Source organism: Muntiacus reevesi, chromosome 9 (genome assembly GCF_963930625.1).
Source record: "Muntiacus reevesi chromosome 9, mMunRee1.1, whole genome shotgun sequence".
NCBI lineage: Eukaryota > Metazoa > Chordata > Mammalia > Artiodactyla > Cervidae > Muntiacus > Muntiacus reevesi.
The window spans coordinates 74,202,672-74,228,813 of NC_089257.1; the positions used below are offsets into that span (position 1 = coordinate 74,202,672).

The 26,142-nt window shown below is 38.6% G+C and overlaps 1 protein-coding gene across 3 annotated transcripts in view; it reads left to right on the forward strand.

Annotated features, from left to right (window-relative positions):
* Positions 1-26,142, forward strand: part of ALKBH8 (alkB homolog 8, tRNA methyltransferase) — a 113,526-nt gene that overhangs the window by 14,998 nt on the left and 72,386 nt on the right. For all 3 annotated transcript variants that reach the window (XM_065944193.1, XM_065944194.1, XM_065944195.1), the window contains exons 4-7: positions 14,296-14,427; positions 15,967-16,062; positions 17,428-17,532; positions 22,743-22,813. In XM_065944193.1, the coding sequence (XP_065800265.1) occupies positions 14,296-14,427; positions 15,967-16,062; positions 17,428-17,532; positions 22,743-22,813 (404 nt within the window). The remainder of the gene's footprint in view (positions 1-14,295; positions 14,428-15,966; positions 16,063-17,427; positions 17,533-22,742; positions 22,814-26,142) is intronic.

The following is a 26,142-nucleotide window of genomic DNA, read 5'->3' on the forward strand; positions in this document are numbered from 1 at the left end:
AAGCAGTCAAGTTATGTAGAAGTTTGCAATACAGTGGGGCAGGTAGTCTGAATGTCAACGATTACTATTAATTAGGGAAAATCACATATCTTTCAAGTTAAGGAATTTAACACTTTTCTAAGTTTAGAAAGATGCAAGCATCTGGGTATACTGAAATAATTTCTTCCACATGTACCTCACCTATGTGGGACCAGAATCCTGTTTCTTGGCTTAAAAAAAAAAAATTAACTATTTTATTTTAATTGAAGGATAATTACTTTACAGTATTGTAATGGTTTTTGCCATACATTGCCATGAGTCAGCCACAGGTGCACATGTGTCCACCCATCCTGAATGCCCCACCCATCTCCCTCCCCATCCCATCCCTCTGGGTTGTCCCAGAGCACTGCTTTTGGGTCCCCTGCTCCATGCATCGAACTTGCACTGGTCATCTATTTTACATATGGTAATATACATGTTTCAATGCTATTCTCTCAAATTATCCCACTTTCACCTTCTCCCACAGAGTCCAAAAATCTGTTCTTTACATCTGTGTCTCTTTTGCTGCCTTGCATATAGGATTGTCATTACCATCTTTGTAAATTCTATATATGTGTGTTATTATACTGTATTGGTGGAGAGGGAAATGGCAACCCACTCCAGTATTCTTGCCTGGAGAATCCTATGGACGGAGGAGCCTGGTGGGCTGCTGTCCATGGGGTTGCACAGAGTCGGACACAACTGGAGCGACTTAGCATGCATGCGTGCATTGGAGAAGGAAATGGCAACCCACTCAAGTATTCTTGCCTGGAGAATCCCAGGGACAGAGGAGCCTGGTGGGCTGCTATCTGTGGGGTTGCACAGAGTCAGACATGACTGAAGTGACTTAGCAGCATACTGTATTGGTGTTTCTCTCACTTATTTCATTCTGTATGATAGATTCCAGTTTATCCACCTCATTAAAACTGACTCAAATGTGTTCCCTTTTATAATTGAGTAATATTCCATTGTGTGTATGTACCACAACTTCCTTAACCATGCGTCTGCCAGTGAGCACCTTGGTTGCTTTCATGTCCTACCTATTGTAAACAGTGCTGCAGTGAACATTGGGGTACATGTGTCTCTTTCAGTTCTCATTTCCTTGGTGTGTATGCCCAGCAGTGGGATTGCTGGGTCATATGACAGTTTTCTTTCCAGTTTTATAAGGAATCTCCATGTGGTTCTCCATAGTGGCTGTACCAGTGTGCATTCCCACTAACAGTGTTAAGAGGGTTCTCTTTACTTCACACCCTCTCCAACATTTATTCTTTGTAGACATTTTGATGGTGGCCATTCTGACTGGCATGAGATGATTACCTCATCATGGTTTTGATTTGCATTTCTCTAATAATGAGTGATGTTGAGCATCTTCTCACGTGCTTATTAGCCATTTGTATGTCTTCTTTGGAGAAATGTCTGTTTAGTTCTTTGGGCTTTTTTGATTGGGTTATTTGTTTTTCTATTGAGTTGCATGGGCTGTTTGTATATTTTGGAGATTAATTCTTTGTCAGTTTCATTTGCTGTTATTTTCTTTTATTCTGAAGATTGCTTTTTCACATTGCTTATAGTTTCCTTCATTTGCAAAAGTTTTTAAGTTTAATTAGGTTCCATTTGTTTATTTTTGTTTTTATTTCCATTATTCTGGGAGGTGGGTCATAGAGGATCCTCCTGTGGTTTAAGTGTTCTGTCTATATTTTCCTCTAAAAGTTTTATAGTTTCTGGTGTTACATTTAGATCTTTAATCTATTTTGAAGTTATTTTTGTGAATGGTGTTAGAAAGTATTCTAGTTTCATTCTTTTACACATGGTTGACCAGTTTCCCCAGCACCACTTGCTAGAGAGACTGTCTTTTCTCAGTTGTCTGTTTTTGCCTCCTTTGTCCAAAATATAAGGTGTCCAGAGGTGCATGGATATATCTCTGGGCTTTCTGTTTTGTTCCATTGATCTATATTTCTGTCTTTGTGCCAGTGCCATACTGTGTTAATGACTGTAGCTTTGTAATATAGTCTGAATTCAGGCAGGTTGATTCCTCCAGTTCCATTCTTCTTTCTCAAGATTGCTTTGGCTATTCAGGGTTTTTTATGTTTCCATACAAATTGTGAAATTATTTGTTCTAGTTCTGTTAAAAATACCATTGGTAACTTTATAGGAATTGCATTGAATCTGTAGATTGCTTTGGTTAGTGTACTCATTTTCACTACATTGATTCTTCCAATCCACGAACATGGTATATTTCTCCATCTGTTTGTCATCTTTGATTTCTTTTGTCATTGTTTTATAGTTTTCTATATATGGGTCTTTTGTTTCTTTAGATAAATTTATTCCTAAGTATTTTATTCTTTTCATTGCAATGGTGAATGGGATTTTTTCCTTAATTTCTCTTTCTGTTTTTTCATTGTTAGTTTATAGGAATTCAAGTGCTTTCTGTGTATTAATTTTATATCCTGCAACTTTACTGTATTCATTGATTAACTCTAGTAATTTTCTGGTGGTATCTTTAGGGTTTTCTATATAGAGGATCATATCATCTACAAACAGTGAGAGTTTTACTTCTTTTCCAATTTGGATTCCTTTTATTTCTTTTTCTTCTCTGATTGCTGTGGCTAGGCCTTCCAAAACTATGTTGAAAAGTAGTTGTGAGAGTTGGACCCTTTTTTCCTCATTTTAGAGAAAATCCTTTCAGTTTTTCACCATTGAGGATAATGTTCACTGTGGGTTTGTTGTATGTGACTTTCATCATATTGAGGTATGTTCCTTCTATTCCTGCTTTCTGGAGAGGTTTTTTTTTTTTTAATCATAAATGGTTTCTCTGCGTCTATTGAAATAATCATATGGTTTTTATCTTGCATTTTGTTATTGTGGTGTGTCACATTAATTGATTTGTGATATTGAAGAATCCTTGCATCCCTGGAACAAAACCCGCTTGGTCATGATGTATGCTCTTTTTAACATATTGGTGGATTCAGTTTGGTAGAGTTTTGTTAAGGATTTTGCATCTATGTTCATCAGTGATAATGGTTTGTAGTTTTCTTTTCTTTTTTTATTTTTTCTTTTGTGGCATCTTTGTCTGGTTTTGGTATTAGGGTGATGGTGGCCTCATAGAATGAGTTTGGGAGTTTACCTTCCTCTGCAATATTCTGGAAGAGTTTGAGTAGGATAGATGTTAGCTCTTTACATTTTTGGTAGAATTCACCTGTGAAGCCATCTGGTCCTGGGCTTTTGTTTGTTGGAAGATTTTTTATTACAATTTCGGTTTCCGTGCTTGTAATTGGTCTGTTCATATTTTCTGTTTCTTCCTGGTTCAGTTTTGGAAGGTAATACTTTTCTAAGAATTTCTCCATTTCTTCCAAGTTGTCCATTTTATTCACATATAGTTGCTCATAGTAGTCTCTTATGATCGCTTGTATTTCTGTGTTGTCTGTTGTGATATCTCCATTTTTATTTCTAATTTTGTTGATTTGATTCTTCTTCCTTTTTTCATTGATGAGTCTGGCTAATGGTTTGTCTATTTTGTTTATCTTCTCAAAGAACCAGCTTTTAGTTTTGTTTATCTTTGCTATAGTCCTCTTCATTTCTTTTTCATTTATTTCTGCTCTGATTTTTATGATTTCTTTCCTTCTACTAACTTTGGGGTTTTTGGTGTTCTTCTTCTTTTCTAGTTGCTTATGTGTAAAGTTAGTTTGTTTATTTGATGTTTCTCTTTTTTATTGACGTAGGCTTGTATTGCTATGAACCTCCCTCTTTGCGTTGCTTTTATTGAATCCCATAGGTTTTGGATTGTTGTGTTTTCATTATCATTTGTTTCTATGCATATTTTGATTTCCTTTTTGACTTCTTCCATGATCTGTTGGTTATTCAGAAGCATGTTGTTTAGCTTCCGTGTGTTTGTGTTTTTTATAGTTTTTTTTTTTCCTGTAGTTATTATCTAATGTTACTGCATTGTGATCAGAAAAGATGCTTGAAACGATTTCATTTTTTAAAAATTTACCAAGGCTAGATTTTAGGTCTAGGATATGATCTATCCTGGAGAATATTCCGTGTGCACTTGAGAAAAAGGCAAAATCCATTGTTTTGGGGTGACATACCCTGTAGATATCAATTAGGCCTAACTGGTCCATTGGATAGTTTGAAGCTTGTGTTTCCTTGCTAATTTTCTGTTTGGCTGATCTATCCATAGGTGTAAGTGGGGTATTAAATTCCCCTAGTATTATTGTGTTACTGTTAATTTCCCCTTTCATACTTGTTAACATTTGCCTTACATTATTGTTGTGCTCCTATGCTTGGTGCATATATATTTATAATTGTTATGTCTTTTTCTTGGATTGGTCCCTTGATCACTATGTAGTGTCCTTTGTCTCATGGTTTTTATTTCAAAGTCTATTTTATCTAATACGAGTATTGCTACTCCTGCTTTCTCTTGGTCTCCATTTGCATGAAATATCTTCCAGCATCTCACTTTCAATCTGTATGTGTCCCTAGGTTTGATGTGGGTCTCTTGTAGACAGCATATATAGAGGTTTTGTTTTTGTTTCCATTTGGCCAGTCTTTGTCTCTTGGTTGGAGCATTTAACCCATTTACGTATAAGGTAAATTATTGATAAGTATGATCCCATTACCATTTACTTTGTTATTTTGGGTTCGTTTTTATAAACGTTCTCTGTGTCTTCTATCTAGAGAAGATCCTTTAGCATTTGTTGAAGAGCTGGTTTGGTGGTGCTGAATTCTCTCAGCTTTGCTTGTCTGTAAAGCTTTTGAATTCTCCTTCATATCTGAATGAGATCCTTGCTGGGTAGAGTAATCTTGGTTGTAGGTTTTTCTTTTTCATCACTTTAAGTATGCCCTGCCATTCCCTTCTAACCGGAAGAGTTTCTTTTGAAAGATCAGCTGTTATCCTTATGGGGATCCCCTTGTATATGATTTATTGCTTTTCCCTTGCTGCTTTTAATATTTGCTCTTTGTGTATAATTTTTGTTAGTTTGATTAATACGTGTCTTAGGGTGTTTTGCCTTGGGTTCATCCTGTTTGGGATTCTCTGGGTTTCTTGGACTTGGTTGGCTATTTCCTTCCCCATTTTAGGGAAGTTTTCAACCATTATCTCCTCAACTATTTTCTCATGCCCTTTCTTTTTGTCTTCTTCTTTTGGGACATGTATGATTCAACTGTGGGGGCATTTAACATTGTCCCAGTGGTCTCTGAGGTTGTCCTCATTTCTTTTTATTGCTTTTTCTTTTTCCCTCTCTTCTTAATTTATTTCCACCATTCTACCTTCCACCTCGCTTTTCCTCTCTTCGTCTCAGTTTTTCTACTGTTGGTTTCCTCCAGAGTGTTTTTATAATCACAGTTGTTGTGTTGTTCATTATTGATTGACTCTTCTTTGTTTCTTCTAGGTCCTTGTTGAACATTTCTTGCATCTTCTCGATCCCTGTCTCTAGTCTATTTACCTGTAACTCCATTTTGTTTACAAAATTTTGGATCGTCTGTACTATAATTATTCTAAATTCTTTTTCAGCTAGACTCCCTATTTACCTCTTTTGTGTTTGGTTTGGTAGGTTTTTATCATGTTTCTTCACCTGCTGGAGATTTCTCTGTGTTTTCATTTTGCTTAGCTTGCTGTGTTTGGGGTGCCCTTTCTGCAGGCTGGAAGGTTGTGGTTCCTCTTAATTGTAGTCTGCTCACTGTGGGTGGGGTTGGACCAGTAGCTTGTCAAGGTTTCTTGGGTGGGGGAACCTGTGTCTATGTTCTGGTGGTTGGAGCTGGATCTCTCCTCTCCAGAGTGCAATGAGATGTCCAGTGGTAGTTTTGGGTTGTCTATGGGCTTGGTATGGCTTCGGGCCGCCCATCTTTTAATGTTCAGGGTTGTGTTCCTGTTTTGCTGGAGAATTAGTGTGGTATCTTGAAGTGAAACTTGCTGGCTTTTGGTGGAGCTTGGTTTCAGTGTAGGTATGGAGTCTTTTGGATGGGCTCTTGTCTATTAATGTTCCCTGAGTCAGGAATTCTCTGATGTTCTAAAGTTCTGGAGTTGAGCCTCATGCCTCTGGGTTTTGTTCCCAGTCTTACTGTAGCCTTATGACTTCTCCATCCATACAGCATAGAAGATAAAACCCCAAGGTTAATGGTGAAACAACTCTGAACAGCCAGAAACACACAGAGAGTTTCACAGAGTTGTAGAGAGAAGAGAAGAGGGAGGAGGGAGATAGAGGTGACCAGGAGGAGAAAAGGGAAGAGACAAAAGTGGAGAGAGCAGTCAAGCCAGTAATAAAGTCCCTAAGTCCTCTCCACAGCCAGGAACAGCCAGAGAAATTCACAGTTATATAGAGAAGAGAAGAGGGAGGAGGGTGATAGAGGTGACCAGGAGGAGAAAACGGAAGAGTCAAAAGGGGAGAGAGTTGTCAAGCCAGTAATCAAATCCCTAAGTGCTCTCCACAGCCAGGAACACCCAGAGTGATTCACAGAGTTATATACAGAAGAGGGAGGATGCAAATAGAGGTGACCAGGAGGAGAAAAGTGAGAATCAAAAGGGGAGAGAGCTATCAAGCCAGTAATCAAGTCCCTAAGTGAAAATGGATATTGAAGATTAGATTCTTAAAGATAGAAAATTAATAATAAATATCAAAAAGCAAAGATTAAAAACTTAGACTAGAGGTTAAACTCCAAAGATCCAATATAGAAAATACAAAATTGATCACAAAAATTAAAAAGATATGTATGGAATTTGTTTTTTAAAAAGATAGTTTCTTTCTTTCTCTTTTTTAAGAAAGGTGACAGTAGGCTATAAAAATGAGAGTTAAAGGAGTAATAAAGAATTCAAATTTTCAAAAATTGGAAAGTGATAATAGTAAAAATATATGTAGGGATTTCTCTGGAGCTATTGGGGCAATGTGGGGTCAGTTCTGTGTCAGATTGTCCCTTGTTCTGGCTTGTACTTGACCTCAAGGTCTATGGCTGCCCCCAAAATACACAATATCAGTATTAACTTCAGGGTTTTAATTTGTTGCACCTGTCACTTCCATGGTGGTTACCCCTTCTTTGTTTATTTGCGCTTCCTCTGTTTGCGAGTCTCTTGAGTGTCTTAATTTCTGCCCTGACATGAGGGAGCAAAGGTGGCCACTTATTCGGGCTCACTTGTTCAGCCGTGCTGTGGAGAGGGAGGAGCATCGCAAACAGATACGGCATGTGTGGGCAGTGCTCGCATCGGTGGGCCACCCTGGGTTTGCCACAGCCCGCGGCGGTGTGTGCTTTTCGGGTCCACACTGCTCAGGCTCCAGGGTGCTCCGTGAGGGTATAGAACTTTTCCCTCAGGGTTCGTTTCCATAATCTCTCATCACTTTCTGTATCCATCCTGTGCCTCATTTCCCATCCAAATAAAATTAACCAGCTCATACTTTTTTTTTTTCAATAAAATGTAATTCCATTTCTCATACCTTCTTTACTGAAATCATCATTCTACTTCTTATTGTATATGGAAATGTTACCGTGTTATTCTTATTCACTTAACTACATGTTTAAGTTAGAATCCTCAACTCTTAAAGCCTTAATTTTTAGTAAAGCTAAGCAGCAATTATGAACTGTCTTTAAATTGAAAGTGAAAGTGGCTCAGTGGTGTCTGACTCTTTGTGACCGACCCTATGTACTATACAATCCGTGGAATTCTCTAGGCGAGAATACTGGAGTGGGTAGCCTTTCCCTTCTCCAGGGGATCTTCCCAACCCAGGGATTAAACCCAGGTCTCCCGCATTGCAGGCAGATTCTTTACCAACTGAGCTATCAGCGAAGCATCCTATAACTTGGTGAGCATAAACACCAGTGATAATTTTTTAAAACATTTGTTTTCTTATAGAGAACGTCTCAGATGATACCAAACGTTTTCAATAATATTTCCAACTACTTTTAGTTTTTCTATTTGGTAATTGATGTCTCAGTAACTTTTTAGCTATTTAATAAACTGTCATCACTTAAATTTAATACAGCTCTAGAACTTTAAGTTACCAAATGTCTCTAAAGATCATTTTAAGTAGATATTTCTAAAATATAATTACTTTAAAGATTTTATACCAAAGTTCTTATTTCATTTACTTTTACTTTAAACTTACTTCATGTCAAGTTATTTTTCTTGCAAGAGATCTAGTAAGATCACTTATTTATTGAACCTAGTTCAGTTCAGTTCAGTTGCTCAGTCGTGTCCGACTCTTTGCAACCCCAAGAATCGCAGCACGCCAGGCCTCCCTGTCCATCACAAACTCCCGGAGTTTACTCAAACTCATGCCCATCGAGTCAGTGATGCCATCCAGCCATCTCATCCTCTGTCGTCCCCTTCTCCTCCTTCCCCCAATCCCTCCCAGCATCAGGGTCTTTTCAAATGAGTCAACTCTTCGCATGAGGTGGCCAAAGTACTGGAGTTTCAGCTTCAGTGTTAGTCCTTCCAATCAACACCCAGGACTTATCTCCTTCAGGGTGGACTGGTTGGATATCCTTGCAGTCCAAGGGACTCTCAAGAGTCTTCTCCAACACCACAGTTCAAAAGCATCAATTTTTCGGCCCTCAGCTTTCTTCACAGTCCAAATCTCACATCCATACTTGACCACTGGAAAAATCATAGGCTTGACCAGACGGACCTTTGTTGGCAAAGTAATGTCTCTGCTTTTTAATATGCTATCTAGGTTGATTATAACTTTCTTTCCAAGGAGTAAGCGTCTTTTAATTTCATGGCTGCAGTCACCATCTGCAGTGATTTTGGAGCTCAAAAAAATTAAGTCAGCCACTGTTTCCACTGTCTCCCCATCTATTTCCCATGAGGTGATGGGACCAAATGCCATGATCTTAGTTTTCTGAATGTTGGGCTTTAAGCCAACTTTTTCACTCTCCTCTTTCACTTTCATTAAGAGGCTTATAACTTCCTCTTCACTTTCTGCCATAAGGGTGGTGTCATCTACATATCTGAGGTTATTGATATTTCTCCCAGCAATCTTGATTCCAGCTTGTGCTTCTTCCAGCCCAGCGTTTCTCATGATGTACTCTGCATATAAGTTAAATAAACAAGGTGACAGTATACAGACTTGACGTACTCCTTTTCCTATTTAGAACCAGTCTGTTGTCCCATGTCCAGTTCTAACTGTTGCTTCCTGACCTGCATACAGGTTTCTCAAGAGGCAGGTCAGGTGGTCTGGTATTCCCATCTCCTTCAGAATTTTCCACAGTTTATTGTGATCCACACAGTCGAAGGCTTTGGCATAGTCGATAAAGCAGAAATAAATGTTTTTCTGGAACTCTCTTGCTTTTTCGATGATCCAGCGGATATTGGCAATTTGATCTATGGTTTCTCTGCATTTCTAAAACCAGCTTGAACATCTGGAAGTTCTCGGTTCACGTATTGCAGAAGGCTGGCTTGGAGAATTTTGAGCATTACTTTACTAGCGTGTGAGATGAGTGCAACTGTGTGGTAGTTTGAGCATTCTTTGGGATTTCCTTTCTTATGGATTGGAATGAAAACAGACCTTTTCCAGTCCTGTGGCCACTGCTGAGTTTTCCAAATTTGCTGGCATATTGAGTGCAGCACTTTCACAGCATCATCTTTCAGGATTTGAAATAGCTCCACTGGAATTCCATCACCTCCACTAGCTTTGTTCGTAGTGATGCTTTATAAGGCCCACTTGACTTCATATTCCAGGATGTCTGGCTCTAGGTGAGTGATCACACCATTGTGATTATCTGGGTCATGAAGATCTTTTTTGTTCAGTTCTTCTGTGTATTCTTGCCACCTCTTCTTTATATCTTCTGCTTCTGTTAGGTCCATATCATTTCTGTCCTTTATTGAGCCCATTTTTGCATGAAATATTCCCTTGGTATCTCTAATTTTCTTGAAGAGATCTCTAGTCTTTCCCATTCTGTTGTTTTCCTCTATTTGTTTGCATTGATCACTGAGGAAGGCTTTCTTATCTCTCCTTGCTCTTCTTTGGAACTCTGCATTCAAATGGGAATATATTTCCTTTTCTTCTTTGCTTTTAGCTTCTCTTCGTTTCATAGCTATTTGTAAGGCTGCCTCAGACAACCATTTTTCCTTTTTGCATTTCTTTTCCATGCGGATGGTCTTGATCCCTGTCTCCTGTACAATGTCACGAACCTCCATCCATGTTTCATCAGGCTCTCTGTCTATCAGGTCTAGTCCCTTAAATCTATTTCTCACTTCCACTGTATATTCATAAGGGATTTGATTTAAGTCATACCTGAATGGTCTAGTGGTTATCCCTACCTTCTTCAGTTTAAGTCTGAATTTGGCAATAAGGAGTTCATGATCTGAGCCACAGTCAGCTCCCGGTCTTGTTTTTGCTGACTGTATAGAGCTTCTCCGTCTTTGGCTGCAAAGAATATAACCAATCTGATTTCGGTGTTGACCATCTGGTGATGTCCATGTGTAGAGTCTCCTCTTGTGTTGTTGGAAAAGGGTGTTTGCTATGACCAGTGCGTTCTCTTGGCAAAACTCTATTAGCATTTGCCCTGCTTCATTCCGTACTCCAAGGCCAAATTTGCTTGTTACTCCAGGTGTTTCTTGACTTCCTACTTTTGCATTCCATTCCTCTAATGAAAAGGACATCTTTTTTGGGTGTTAATTCTAAAAGGTCTTGTAGGTCTTCATAGAACCATTCAACTTCGGCTTCTTCAGTGTTACTAGTTGGAGTATAGGCTTGGATTACCGCGATGTTGAATGGCTTGCCTTGGAAACGAACAGAGATCATTCTGTCATTTTTGAGATTACATCCAAGTACTGCATTTTGGACTTTTCTGTTGACTATGATGGCTACTCTGTTTCTTCTAAGGGATTCCTGCCCACAGTAGTAGATATAATGGTCATCTGAGTTAAATTCACCCATTCCAGTCCATTTTAGTTCGCTGATTCCTAGAATGTCGACATTCACTCTTGCCATCTCCTGTTTGACCACTTCCAATTTGCCTTGATTCATGGACCTAACAGTCCAGGTTCCTATGCAGTATTGCTCTTTCCAGCATCGAACCTTGCTTCTATCACCAGTCCCATCCACACCTGGGTGTTGTTTTTGCTTTGACTCCATCCCTTCATTCTTTCTGGAGTTATATTTCTCCACTGATCTCCTGTAGCATATTGGGCACCTACTGACCTGGGGAGTTCCTCTTTCAGTATCCTATCATTTTGCCTTCTCATACTGTTCATGGGGTTCTCAAGGCAAGAATACTGAAGTGGTTTGCCATTCTCTTCTCCAGTGGACCATATTCTGTCAGACCTCTCCACCATGACCCGACCGTCTTGGGTGGCCCCACACGGCATGGCTTAGTTTCATTGAGTTAGACAAGGCTGTGGTCCTGTGATCAGATTGGCTAGTTTTCAGTGATTATGGTTTTAGTATGTCTGCCCTCTGATGCCCGCTCACAACACCTACTGTCTTACTTGGGTTTCTCTTGCCTTGGACGTGGGGTATCTCTTCACGGCTGCTCCAGCAAAGCGCAGCCGCTGTTCCTTACCTTGGACGAGGGCTATCTTCTCACAGCCGCCCCTCCTGACCTTGCACGTGGAGTAGCTCCTCTCGGCCCTCCTGCGCCCGCGCAGCCGCCACTCCTTGGAGGTGGGGTAGCTCCTTTTGGGCGGGGCCCCTGACCTCCAGGGTGGGGAAGCTCCTCTCCGCCTCCGCTCCCGCACTGTCTCAGCCTGGCGCTCTCGGTCTAGGTTAGGTACAATAATCTTAACATGTCTTAATTAGATCAATAATCTTAAACATCAATATCAGATATCAACTTAATGGTGAACATTTCCCAGTTCACATGAATCTGAAAGTCATCTTCACCATTTTAAATGTAGTGCTTTTTATTAAAATTAAATAGAACTCTTTATAAATTTAATTTTGATAGTACTTTCTAGAAGTAGAGATGTCTCATATGTATAATGTGTACACAGACATAAACAGGCAAACTAGAGATCTCATGGCTTTACTAAAAGCTTAGATATGAACCACATATTACAATATAAACTTATTAGTTCACAAACAGAATACATTAAGTTTGCTTGCTCAGATGACTAAGGCTTGTGATCTATAAGTTTGCCTAAGGGAGCATTTCCAGTGGTTTGAATTTTAAAACTGCCATTTTTTCCCCTTTGTTTTAGGTTTTGTGTGCTTGAGTTAATTGGGCTCAGTCTCAGGTCCTTATGACCTGTATTCACATTCTGATTTTAGAGATTTGGAAGAGAAAGACAGTTGTTTTTAGCTCCTCGAAGAACAGTTGTGTCACCTAAAGTTACTGACATCAGTGACAAGATTTTAACTGAACTGAAATGTATTTTATAAAGTTTTGTGTTCTATAATTTTAGAATTTATCTTGCCTTTAAAGGTTTGTATAAAGCATTCAGCAAAGACAATTCTGAGTTTATGAGTTAAAGCAAAGCGAAATCACTAGTTTTATTTTTATTACCCCTTGCATGTTAGTTCGCAGTTTTTGCTTATTTGTATGGCTCAGGCAACTGCTGGTTAGTACATTCAGTTAGTATGTTCTTAGTGGCCATCTATTTGCCTTGTCTTATAATACCACGCAGGGGAATTATGCCCCAATGGAACACGCCTATTTCACAATTTAATTAAGCAAAAGAGATGTGACCATCTTGTATAAAGAAACTAAAGCCCTTTGTTTAAGGTTTTACCAAGCCAGCTTTTAACTTTAACTGTGTTTGCAGTGAAGAGCCCGCTCAATTTCCAGGGTGAGATTTTCTCCAATTTCCGATCAAGTAAGCATTTGTAAGTTTTGTAACATACATTTGCCCAGCTAGGGTACTGGAACTATGTCCTTCCTTTTTCTTTTACTTTGAAACCTTTGTTTCCCATTTTGAAGTCAGTTTGTCAAGATACAATTGCTAATGAGGATCATGTGGCAGACCAGTGTGTTGCTTGAAGGCTTACTCTTCTGGTTTTGCCTGAGTTGTTTCAGCCCCCTCGTATGTGCCTTGGGTATCCCAGTGAAGTATAAGACTTCCACAAGTGCTCAGATTGTGGAATGGCCAATTCTTAGGCACGTCCCTAGTTGAGCAGATTGTTAATTATGTGAGTGGATTTCTGTGTAGGTGCAGCCTCGTGGTGTGAGGTCTGCCTCTACCACTCCTGCAAGTTTCTCTCACCTGAGAAAGCCATTGCTGGCAGGAAGGACGAGTCCCTTCTTCGGAGCTCAGAAGCTCTCATGAGATTTTTATTTTATTTTGACACACTCTGTTAAGGTAAACCAAATCAAAGAAAATCAAGCCAGTCTTACCCCTAATAACTCAGTCCTACCTTACTCAGTATTAAACTGAGCCTCGTCTCTCAACTGAGGCTATCTACTCGGTATCCAAACTGAGCCCTCCCAGGGCCTTAACACTGAGGGTTCCCTGCTTGAGCAGAAGTTTCCTAGCCCTCGTGACTGAGGGTATCCCGCCCTGTGTCCAAACTGAGCAACCAGGTACATCTTGAAACCAAGTTTCAAGGATAACTTTTTCCCCCCACTGAATAAAACTTAGGATCATCAGCCAATAATGGGAAATCCTAGAACCAGGAGAGACTCACCCAGATTCATCTGGACTGGTCGAGCAGGCTGATGGGCAAAGGAACCAAGGCTCTGGATCTCTGTAGAGTCCAGGTGAAGAAGAGAAATCTGCTCTGGTCCCCTTGTCCATCAGCAAAATGTCAACTTAAACAACTTGTCACAACCTGGAAATAAGAGAGTTGTTTTATTTGGTGAGAATTCTTAGGACTTCAAGCCCAGGAAGCAGCATCTCAAGTAGCCCTCAAAGCTCTGCTTTGAGGAGGTGGGGGAAGCAGTCAGGTTATAGAAAAGTTTGTGACAAAGGGGGGCAGGTAGTCTGAACATAAAAGATTGTTAATTAAGGAAAACCAGGTATCTCAAGGAATTTAGCACTTTTCTAAGTATGGGAAGATGCAAGCATCTGGAGCTTATTTACTGAAATCCTTTCTTTCTACGAACCTCTCCTATCTGGGGCCAGCATCCTGTTTCTTGATTTTGTTACATCCTTAGTTCCTCGTTCACTGTAGGGATTGCTAGCAGCTGATAGCTGGTGGATTGCAGGCATTGGGTACCCTTGGGGCTCAGCAATTTATTATATTTTGAGGACCAAAATCACTGATGACTGTACATCCTTGTTTACTGATATGGCAGGAAATACTGCATTTCACAGGGGTTTTGTGAACTGATAAAAGGCTAATTGAACAGAATTATTTGTCTATGAGAACTTTAAGTTTTGTATGTTGACTATTTTAATTTTGTTTCCCACAGCACAGTGGAAAGAGTTGGGGCTTCAAGCCTTGCCTCCAGGCCTCAAAGTAATAGAAGAAATTATTTCTTCTGAGGATGAGGAAATACTTTTGGAGAGTGTTAACTGGACAGAAGATACAGACAATCAAAATTGTAAGTAAAACTTTAAATCTGATATTTAAAAGCTTCTGCAAAATGTCTTCTTGTTCTTTGGTTTATTAAATTGTTTCCTTAAAATTACTGGAAGCTCTGGATCCGCTGTTAGGTAAGTCACACTAACAATTCTTAAGAGCATTAATAATAAGTAGCTTTCATATATAGGTATCAATTTAAAACTGCAAATTGATGAATATTTATTAGCCAACTTGTCAAAGCTATGGTTTTTCCAGTAGTCATGTATGAATGTGAGAGTTGGACTATAAAGAAAGCTGAGCGCTGAAGAATTGATGCTTTTGGATTGTGGTGTTGGAGAAGACTCTTGAGAGTCCCTGGGACTGCAAGGAGATCAAACCAGTCAATCCTAAAGGATATCAGTCCTGAATATTCATTGGAAGGACTGATGCTGAAGTTGAAGCTCCAATACTTTGGCTACCTGATGCAAAGAACTGACTTATTGGAAAAGACCCTGATGCTGGGAAAGATTGAAGGCAGGGGGAGGAGGGGATGACAGAGGATGAGATGATTGGATGGCTTACCGACTTGATGGACATGAGTTTGAGCAAGCTCTGGGAGTTGGTGATGGATAGGGAAACTTGACGTGCTGCAGTCCATGGGGTCACAAAGAGTTGGACACGGCTGAGCGACTGAACTGAACTGAACTGTAGAGCCAACATTAATAAGCTGTTTCACATACGTTTGGTTGTCTGTATTCATGGGTTCTGTATGCATGAATTCAGTCAACTCTGGATTGAAAAAATTTGAAAAAGAAGCAAAATTCTACAAAGTTCCAAAAGGTAAAATATTTTGGCAGTTCATTATATGTATATGTACATATATATATATATATATATATATATTGTATTTGCAACTGTTTTACATGTCATATACATTATACTAGGTATTGTAAGTAATCTAAAGATGATTGAAAGCATTCTGGAGGATGTGAAAGATATTTAAGTTATACGCAAGGATTTTGGCATTTGAGGGAACCAATTCCCCAAGGATACACAGGAACAACTGTATGTTGTCTTATTTGGTTCTCTCTCAGTTCAGTTCAGTTGCTCAGTCATTTCTGACTCTTTGCGACCCCATGAACCACAGCACGCCAGGCCTCCCTGTCTATCACCAACTCCCAGAGTCCACCCAAACCCATGGTTCTCTCTACCCTAAGGCAAACTTTACTATGAGGAATTAGCAGTTCAGTACCATATGATTATAATGTAGTAAGACCGTCCTGGAGAAATTTACAAATTAGTTACTCTGTTTCTGGATCATTAGCAGTCTTGTGAGTGGCAGTGTATATGGTTAGCTCTTTCAAATTGAAAAGGGTGAAACCCTTAAAAGTTTGTTTCAATTTTAGACTTAAAAGAATAGCAGATGTGAAGTAGAATGTTCAATTTTACTGAAGACAATAATGTAGCAGTTAACAAAAATTGCCATTATTAAATTAATCCTTGTTCATAAAGTTAACTTTGAAATATATGAAGGAATGAAATTATTTTTCTCCTAAATAGTTTACTTCTCTTCATACAGTTCAAAAATCCTTAAAACACAGAAGAGTAAAGCATTTTGGCTATGAATTCCACTATGAGAGCAACAGTGTAGATAAAGATAAGCCGTTACCTGGGGGTAAGTAATTGTTAGCAGACAATAGGGCTGGCTCAGGAAAAAATATTAATGTATAATGTTAGGATATCATGTTTGAGATTATTTTTCATTTGTCATTTGTATGTTAACATATAAAATTTGATTAAATTTAAGTCATTTAAATAGTGTAGTTTTGTGTTAAAAATGTTATACATACAAATAAAGCTAAATTTAATTTCTCTTGAGCACTATCCTTATTCCCGTATGCCTCTTCAGAAGTAATACAGTTAACAGTTTAGTGTATATTATTTCAATCTTTATAAATGAATTTGCATCCAAATAACCTGTTTAAGTATATAGTTGTTAACATGTAGTAGTATATTGTATGTCATGAATTGTATATTCATATATTGTCACATTATCACAGTATATGTTAGAGATCTTATATAGGTTTTCATTTTATTGAATGTTTAGTAATAGCTTATTCAGTTAGTTTCCTTTTGCTAGACATTTAGGTTGTTTCTAGTTTTTGGCTTTTACAAGTTGTGCTGCAGTAGATATCTCTGTACACACCTCTTTATGCTTTAAGCAAGAGTTGCTCAAGGGAAATGAAACTGCTAGATTAGAATTCTGTCAAAGTTATGCTCACTTAAAAATGTGAGTAGACACTGACAGATTGCATCCTAAAAGAGCTATACTAACATTCTCTCACAAAGTGCTTACTTCCTTACCCCAGCTGCATGTGAAATATTGCTTTTATCTTTATACCTGATTACTAGTGAGATTGACCATTTTTATTTCCTTTTCTGTGAATTCTTTTTCATCTTCTTTGCTAGTTTTTTTCTAATGAGTAGTGTAATGTATTAATAAGATTTTACTATATAATCTAGATATTAATCCTTTGGTAGACATCTTTGTTGGAATTCAATTTATGTGTATTTTTATGACTTTCGTCTTACCGAAGGATTTCCTTTGCCTCATGAAATAACATTTATGATCCCAATAAAAGTGACTTAGTTCTACTTTGAAAAATATGTTTTTTAAAAATAAATAATTTAAAATAATTAAATTTAAAATAAATTAATAATTTAAGATAATAAGAAATTGGTTAGGCTAGTTTCCATATAATATTGTAAATTTTATAATTGCTGCTCTAATAAAAAACCAAAATTGTCATCTGCAAAATTCTTTTGTATATTTTATTTGATAAAGTTAATAAAATAACTTAAAAGATTATTAAGGTTTTGTTTTTATTTTCCTTTGCATGTGAGTTTACTGTTATGTTTGGATCTTACTACTAAACTAAAAGCTGTGTGATTTTTATCACTGACTATTTTTTTCATTCTTGGGCTAAACATGAAAACTAAATATTTTAATATGTTTCACTTTTATCATTACTGATTTCAGGTCTTCCTGACATTTGTGAGAGCATTTTAGAGAAATGGTTGAAGGAAGGATTCATTAAACATAAGCCTGATCAATTGACTATAAACCAGTATGAACCTGGGCATGGTGAGTATTTCTTCTTTTACAATTCCAGTCATAAATTTCATAACTTAGTGGGTTACATAGCTCCCTAAGATCAAAGATATAATTTTTTTGCTTTAATTTACTCTTAGAGTAATTTGCTTATGTCTGTTACCTGTGTGGATTTTAATCCCTTTGCAATTTTACACTCAGTTTCTTGAGGAATTTGCATCTCTAAGTGTAAACAGACTGACATGTTGTTATTTGTGATTTTCTTTTGTTCCTCCCTCAACATTGTTTTTTTGGAGAGGAAGAAGATTGCTTTAAAAACAAAGAAAGCATGTAGAATGGAAGAAATCAAATAATTTACAGGTACCAAGAAAAAGGCTAATTAGTTAGATCACCTTGATCTTCTTATTCTTCTGTGGAGAATGTGGAAGATAATGCTAAGATGACGTTTTAATGGAAAATTTTTAGGTTATTGTTTTTTTGCACTTGTTAGCATCTTCATCTGATATTTGTACTAATCAAATGATATTGAGGGCTTTATTAGTGACAAGTTATGGCGTTTTTTCCCTCGGCATTTATCATGTTTTATGATAACTTAGTCTTTCCATTGGTCTATAAACTCCTTAAGGACAGGGATTGTGTCTTACTAGCTTCATATACTCTCACGATGTAGCAAAGTTCCTTTCAAGTAAGAGATATATTCAGTCAATGTAGATTGAGGGTGTATATTGTCACCCTGCTTATTAACTTATATACAGAGTACATCTTGCAAAATGCTGGACTGGATAAATCACAAGTTGGATTTATCACAATCAAGATTGATGGGAGAAGTATCAATAACCTCAGGTATGTAAATGATACCACCCTAATGGCAGAAAGCAAAGAAGAACTAAAGAGCCTCTTGATGGAGGTGAAAGAGGAGAGTGAAAAAGCTGGCTTAAGCTCAATATTTGTAAAAACAGGATCATGGCATTCGGTCCCATCACTTCACAGTAAAAAAAAAAATGGGGAAAAAATGGAAACCGTGGCAGACTTATTTTTTTGGATTCCGAAATCACTGTGGATGGTGACTGCAGCCATGAAATTAAAAGATACTTCCTCCTTGGAAGAAAAGCTATGACAAAACTAGATAGCATATTGAAAAGCAGAGATACCACTTTGCCATCAAAGGTCCATATAGTCAAAGCTATAGTTTTTCCAGTAGTCGTGTATGGATGTGAGAGCTGGACTATAAAGAAGGCTGAGTGCCAAAGAATTGATGCCTTCGAACTTTGGTGCTGGAGAAGACTCTTGAGAGTCCCTTGTACAGCAGGGATATCAAACCAGTCAGTCCTAAAGGAAATCAACCCTGAATGTTCATTAGGAGTTCTGGTGCTGAAACTGAAACTTCATTACTTTGGCCACCTGAAGGGAGGAACTGACTTGCTGAAAAAGACCTTGATGCTTGGAAAGGTTGAAGGCAGGAGGAGAAGGGAACAACAGAGAATGAGATGGTTGGGTGGCATCACCTACTCAGTGGACGTGAGTTTGAGCAAACTCTGGGAGATGGTGATGGACAGGGAAACCTGTCATGCTGCAGTCCATGGGGTCATAAAGAGATGGACATGACTTAGCAACTGAAAAACCACAACAGTGTCGATTGAGAGACTGGTGAAAGAAGCCATGTCGTATATATTCATAAGATTAGTCTTCATGCCTAGCTGTTGTTTTTGTTTTACAAGTACTTGGGAATCCAGTATTCATAGGGCAGAATGACTTTGTTAGCTATCTTGGGATGAGATTTGGGAAATGCCCTGGTTAAGCAGTGACTCTCAAGTCTTGATTTTACAATCAAGTCACAATGGTGCTTTAATGTCAAGTTATCTTTTTAGTTTAGACCTAGTTTAATTTTCATACTGTTCCTGGGATTCTCATGGCAAAGATGCTGGAGTGGTTTGCCACTCCCTCCTCCAGTGGACCGCGTTTTGTCAAAACTCTCCTCTATGACCTGTCCATCTGGAGTGACCCTGCCCAGCATGGCTCATGGCTTCACTGAGTTACACAGTCACCTTCGCCACAACAAGGCTGTGATCCATGAAGGCTGTGATCTGGAAGGTGAGCCCCGCAGGTCAGAAAGTGTCCACTATACTACTGGGCAAGAGTGAAGGTGATTGCTGATAGCTCCAGAAAGAATGAAGAGACTGGGCCAAAGCGGAAATGACAGTTGTAGATGTGTCTGGTGGTGAAAGTAAAGTCTAATGCTGTAAAGAACAGTATTGCATAGGAACCTGGAATGTTAGGTTCATGAATCGAGGTAAACTGGATGTGGTCACACAGGAGATGGCAAGAGTGAGCATCGACATCTTAGGAATTAGTGAACTTAAATGGGTGAGAGTGGGTGAATTTAATTCAGATGACCATTATATCTACTACTGTGGACAAGAATCCCTCAGATAGAAGTGGAGTAGCTATCATCATCAACAAAAGGGTCTGAAATGCAGTATTTGAGTGTAAAGCTGATCTTGGTTCATTTCCAAGGCAAATCATTCAGTATCATAGCAATCCCAAGTCTATGTCCCAACCACTGTTACCGAAGAATCTGAAGTTGACTGGTTTTATGAAGACCTACAAGACCTTCTAGAACTAACACTACAAAGAAAGGTATCCTTTTCATTATAAAGGATTGTAATGCAAAAGTAGGAAGTCACATGATACCTGGATTAACAGGCAGGTTTGGCCTAGAAGTACAAAATGAAACAGGGCAAAGGCTAACAGAGTTTTGCCAAGAGAATGCACTGGTCATAGCAAACACCCTCTTCCAGCAACACAAAAGATGAGTCTAGTGATGTGGACATCACTAGATGCTCAATACCAAAATCAGATTGATTATATTGTTTGCAGCTGAAGATGGAGAAGCTCTATACAGTCAGCAGAAACAAGACTGGGAGCTGACTGTGGCTCATATCATGAGCTCCTTATGGCAAAATTCAGCTTTAAATAGACGAAAGTAGGGAAAACTGCTAGGCCATTCAGGTATAACCTAAATCAAATCCCTTATGATTATACAATGGAGGTGATGAATAAATTCAAGGGGTTAGATCTGATAGAGTGCCTGAATAACTATGGACGGAGGTTCATAACATTGTCCAGGAGGTGGTGATCAAGCCATCCCAAAGTAAAGAAGTGCAAGAAGGCAAAGTGATTGTCTGAGGAGGCTTTACAAATAGCTGAGACGAGAAGAGAAGTGAAAGGCAAGGGAGAAAGGGAAAGATACAACCATCTGAATGCAGAGTTCCAGAGAATATCAAGAAGAGATACGAAAGCCTTCTTAAGTGGACAGTGCAAAGAAACAGAGGAAAGCAATCAATAGGAAAGACTAGAGATCTCTTCAAGATAATTGGGGATATCAAGGGAACATTTCACACAGGATGGGCACGATAAAGGACAGAAACTGTTGAGGACCTACCAGAAGCAAAAAAGGTTAAGAAGAGGTGGCAAGAATACACAGGAAAAAAAGTCTTAATGACCCTGATAACCATGATGGTATAGTCACTCACCTAGAGCCAGACATCCTGGAATGTGAAGTCAGGTGGCCTTGGGAAGCATTACTATGAACAATTCTAGTCAAGGTGATGGAATTCCAGCTAAGCTGTTTCAGATCCTAAAAGATGATGCTGTTAAAGTTCTGCATATAGTATGCATAGTATGTCAGCAAATTTGGAAAACTCAGCACTGGCCACAGTATTGGAAAATATCAGTTTTCATTCTAGTCCCAAAGAAGGACAATGCTAAAGCCAGCTTCTGTACAGTTGTACACATTTCACATGCTAGCAAGCTTGTGCTCAAAATCCTTCAGGCTAGGTTTCAGCAGTGTGTAAACCAAGAAATTCCAGATATATAAGCTGGGTTTAGAAAAAACAGAGGGGCCAGAGATCAAATTGCCAACATCCGTTGGATCATAAAGCAAGGGAGTTGCAGAATATTATCTACTTCTGCATTGACTACACTAAAGCCTTTGCCTTTGTGAATCACAAGGAACTGGAAAATTATTAAAGAGATAATTTAATTTATCTCTGACCACCTTACTGGTCTCCTGAGAAACCGATATGCAAGTCAAGAAGCAAAAGTTAGAACCCGACATGGAAAAATGGAGTGGTTCAAAATTGGGAAAGGAATATATCAAAATTGGGAAAGACTGTGTATTGTCACCCTGTTTATTTAACTTATATGCAGAGTACATTATGCAAAATGCCAGGCTGTATGAAGCACAAGCTGGAAACAAGATTACTGGGAGAAATATCAACAACCTCAGATATGTAGATGATACCACGAAAGTGGCAGAAATTGAAGAGGAACTAAAGAGCTACTTGATGAGGGTGAAATAGGAGACTGAAAAAGCTGGCTTAAAACTCAACATTCAAAAAGCTAAGATCATGGCATCTGTTCCCATCACTTCATGGAAAATAAAAGGGGAAAAGTGGAAACAGAGACAGACTGTTTTCTTGGGCTCCAAAATCACTGTGGATGGTGACTGCAGTTGTGAAATTAAAAGATACTTGATCCTTGGAAGGAAAACTATGACAAACCTAAACAATGTACTAAAAAGCAGAGACATCACTTTGCCGACAAAGGTCTATATGGTCAAAGCGTTGGTTTTCCAGTAGTCATGTATGGATGTGAGAGTTTGATCATAAAGAAGGCTGCGCACCAAAGATTCAATGCTTTCAAATTGCTGTGCTGCAGAAGCCTCTTGAGAGTCCCTTGGACTCCATGGAGATCAAAGCAGTGATCCTAAACGAAATCCATACTGAATATTCTTTGGAAGGACTGATGCTGAGAGTGAAGCTCCAATACTTTGGCCTCCAGATGGGAGTAGCTGACTCTTTGGTAAACACCCTGATGCTGGGAACATGTTGAAGGCAAAGAAGAAGGGAGCAGCAGAGAATGAGATGGTTAAATAGCCTCACTGACTCAATGGATGTAAATTTGAGCAAACTCTGGGGATATTGAAGGACACGGAAGTCTGGCATGCTGCAGTCCATGGGGTCACAAAGAGTTGGAGACGGCTTAGAGTCTCAACAACAGCAGCAACAACAAATTTAATTTTATTTACATTCATCTTAAATGTTTCCTTTTACCTAAAATTACAGTAGATTCCTGTTTATCAAATGATGTTTTCACTATAATCCTTGAGGCTATATTTAGAGATGTCTTAAATGTACTCAGAGGAAAAGTGAAGTGACCTGTTACCCTGTGTTCCATCTCAGGAATTCCTGCTCACATTGACACACATTCTGCTTTTGAGGATGAGATCGTTTCTCTCAGTTTGGGGTCAGAGGTAAATTTTCAAACACTTTTATTAGCTATCAGCAAATATCTTACCTTATGCAATGCTCTTTTCATAGGATTTCTCACATTTCTTATTTCAGATGAATTAAGAGTTAAAAATGAAATGTAAAGACACCGTTAGCATTTCATTTCTTATAGAATGTGAAATTATCACAGTCTCTTCTTTTAGGTGTCCAGAGTTTTATGTATCAGCTCACTAGATGGCAGGAAAGCCCTGTAAAATACATGGTACTTTTGTAAATTAAGTAAAAAACCCGAAATGGCCATTTTACAGTAATGTACTGTAGCAGCATTGCCATCTAGTGGCTAAAGATAGTAGCAGTCTATAGATTAAAGTGTGTCTGGAATTTTGATAAACTTGTTTACATATATTTTGTGATTCAGTCCCTTCAAAAACTTTGAACAGTAATGGGTAATGTTTCTTTACAAATAAAGAAGAGGTTCATGTTTATTAACTGATATATTTTTATAGTATGGTTATACTTTATTTGATCTGCTATGTGAAAGTTGCTCTGTCATGTTCTACTCTTTGTGACCCCATGGACTATACAGTCCATGAAATTCTCCAGGCCAGACTGCTGGAGTCGGTAGCTTTCCCCTTCTCCAGAGGATCTTCCCAACCGAGGAATTGAACCCAGGACTCCCGCATTGCAGATGGATTCTTTACCAGCTGAGCCACAAGGGAAGCCCTTAAACTGCTATAGAAGCTATCAAAAGCATGATTTAAAGCAATCCATGCAAACTGAAGCTATGAGGCCTTCCCTCATAGCTCAGTTGGTAAAGAATCTGCCTTCAATGCAGGAGACCCTGGTTCAATTCCTGGGTCAGGAAGATCTGCTAGAGAAGGGATAGGCTACTCACTACAGTATTCTCAGGTTTCCCTTATGGCTTAGCTGGTAAAGAATCTGCCTGCCATGTGGGAGGCCTGGGTTCCAATCCCTGGATTGGGAAGATCCCCTGGAGAAGGGAAAGGCTACCCACTCCAGTATTCTGGCCTGGAGAATTCTAGGGACTGTATAGTCCATGGGGTCACAAAGAGTAAAACATGACTGAGTGATTTTCACTTTATTTCATGAAAACTAAAGATAGAGTTTTAGATAGAAATCAGAATTTAAAATCTAGAAGAGTCTTTAAAATGTGAAGTTGTTTCAAAATCTAATCTTGTTCCTGGATGTAAATACTGTTTTCTGGTATTTTTTGCATTTGCTTAGTTCAGTTCAGATCAGTCGCTCAGTTGTGTCTGAGTCTTTGCAACCCCATGGACTGCAAAAGGCCAGGCTTCCCTGTCCATCGCCAACTCCTGGAGTTTACTCAAGCTCATGTCCATTGAGTCAGTGAGGCCATCCAACCATCTCATCCTCTGTCGTCCCCTTCTCCTGTCCTCAATCTTTCCCAGCATTAGGGTCTTTTCAAATGAGTCAGTTCTTCGCAGCAGGTGGCCAAAGTATTGGAGTCTCAGCTTCAGCATCAGTCCTTCCAGTGAATATTCAAGACTGATTTCCTTTAGGATGGACTGGTTGGATCTCCTTGCAGTCCAAGGGACTCTCAAGAGTCTTCTCCAACATGACTACTGGGAAAACCATAGCTTTGACTAGGCGGACCTTTGTTGGCAAAGCAATGTCTGCTTTTTAATATGCTGTCTAGTTTGGTCATAACTTTTCTTCTAAGAAGCAAGTGTCTTGTAATTTCATGGCTGCAGTCACCATCTGCAGTGATTTTGGAGCCCAAGAAAATAAAGTCTGTCACTGTTTCCGTGAATTAATGGAACTTGGTGCCATGATCTTAGTTTTTTGAATGTTGAGAGTTTTAAGCCAACTTTTCATTCTCTTCTTTCAGTTTCATCAAGAGGCTCTTTAGTTCTCCACTTTCTCCCAAAGGGTGGTGGTCATCTGCATATGGGAGGTTATTGATATTTCTCCCGACAATCTTGATTCCAGCTTGTGTTTCATCCAGCCCAGGGTTTCTCATGATATACTCTGCATATAAGTTAAAAAAGCAGGGTGACAATATTCAACCCTGACATACTCCTTTCCCTATTTGGAACCATTCTGTTGTTCCATTTGCTTAGTTCCCATCACTAAATTTTGCTTTGGCTTTTTAACTTTTGCTGAGCTTGTGTGATCATGTTGATACTATATCTATAGAGCTGGTGTATTTGTTTGATAAGGCAAAACCATCTTATCCTCTCCACATGTGGATTCTTATTAAGTGCTTTACAAAATAATGAGGACAGGAAGGGAAAAGAGCTCTTCACTGTTTTGTTTATTTTCATTTTACCTCTTATCCTGGCTTGTAGCTTTAGGGGATCAGTAAAGAACATCTTTTGTCTTTTCCTCCTAACTGCGTAACCAGTGTAGAGATGAGATAAAAGATAAATGAATATCAGAATGTCAGCTGCTAAGAAAACATGGAAGATCATGGCTTTGGATCTGTTTCCAACTGGATTTATTAATATTTCAACTCTGAATTGGACATACTGTCCTTTACACTGGTACAGTTGACGACTTTTCCCATAAAGGCAGAGGCTGTCCCTGTAACAGAGGACATGAAGAAGTATACATTAAGATTCTGCATACTAGCTAGATTTGAAAGAGAGAAGAAAGGGCTCATTGAAGCAGCTTTGGCTCTAGGCTAACCAGTCAGCTGAGGTGTGCCTTCTCTGTGGAGAGTTGGAAGTAAAGAAATGGAGAAAAATAGGTCTTCTTATTACTTTCATTCCTATAGAAATTCTCTCCATTCCTAGGGAAATATTAAAAAAATGGGGCCTAAATATTCCTCCAATACCCTAAAAGGTGATTATATAGTTTTTAAGTTATAAAGAAGGGGAAAACTTGCCTCTAGTTGCACTGAAAATCTACTGTAATCATTAGCTTCATTTGGTGTCTCTGGAGTTACACACTTTTCCCCCTAGTGAAAAAAAAAAAGGTAGTATAATTGCCTTACAGTATTAGTTTCAGTTGTACAAGATAATAATTTGGTATTTTTATATTCTGTAAGATGATTACAACAATAAGACTAGTTACCATCTGTTGCTGCACAAAGTTATTACAGTATTATTGACTATATTCTCTGTGCTGTACGTTTCTTTTGCTAATTTGTTTTGTAAGTTTGGGAGTTTGTACCTCCTTATCTCCGTAACCTGTTTTACTCATCCCCCTATCCTCCTCCTCTGTTGAAACGACCAGTCCTCTTTATCTGAGTCTGCTTCTGTTTTGTTACATTTGTTTATTTATTTTTTTATTTTTTTAGATTCCACATATAAGTGAGATCATACAGCATTTATCTTTCTCATCTGACGTATTTCACTTAATATACTGT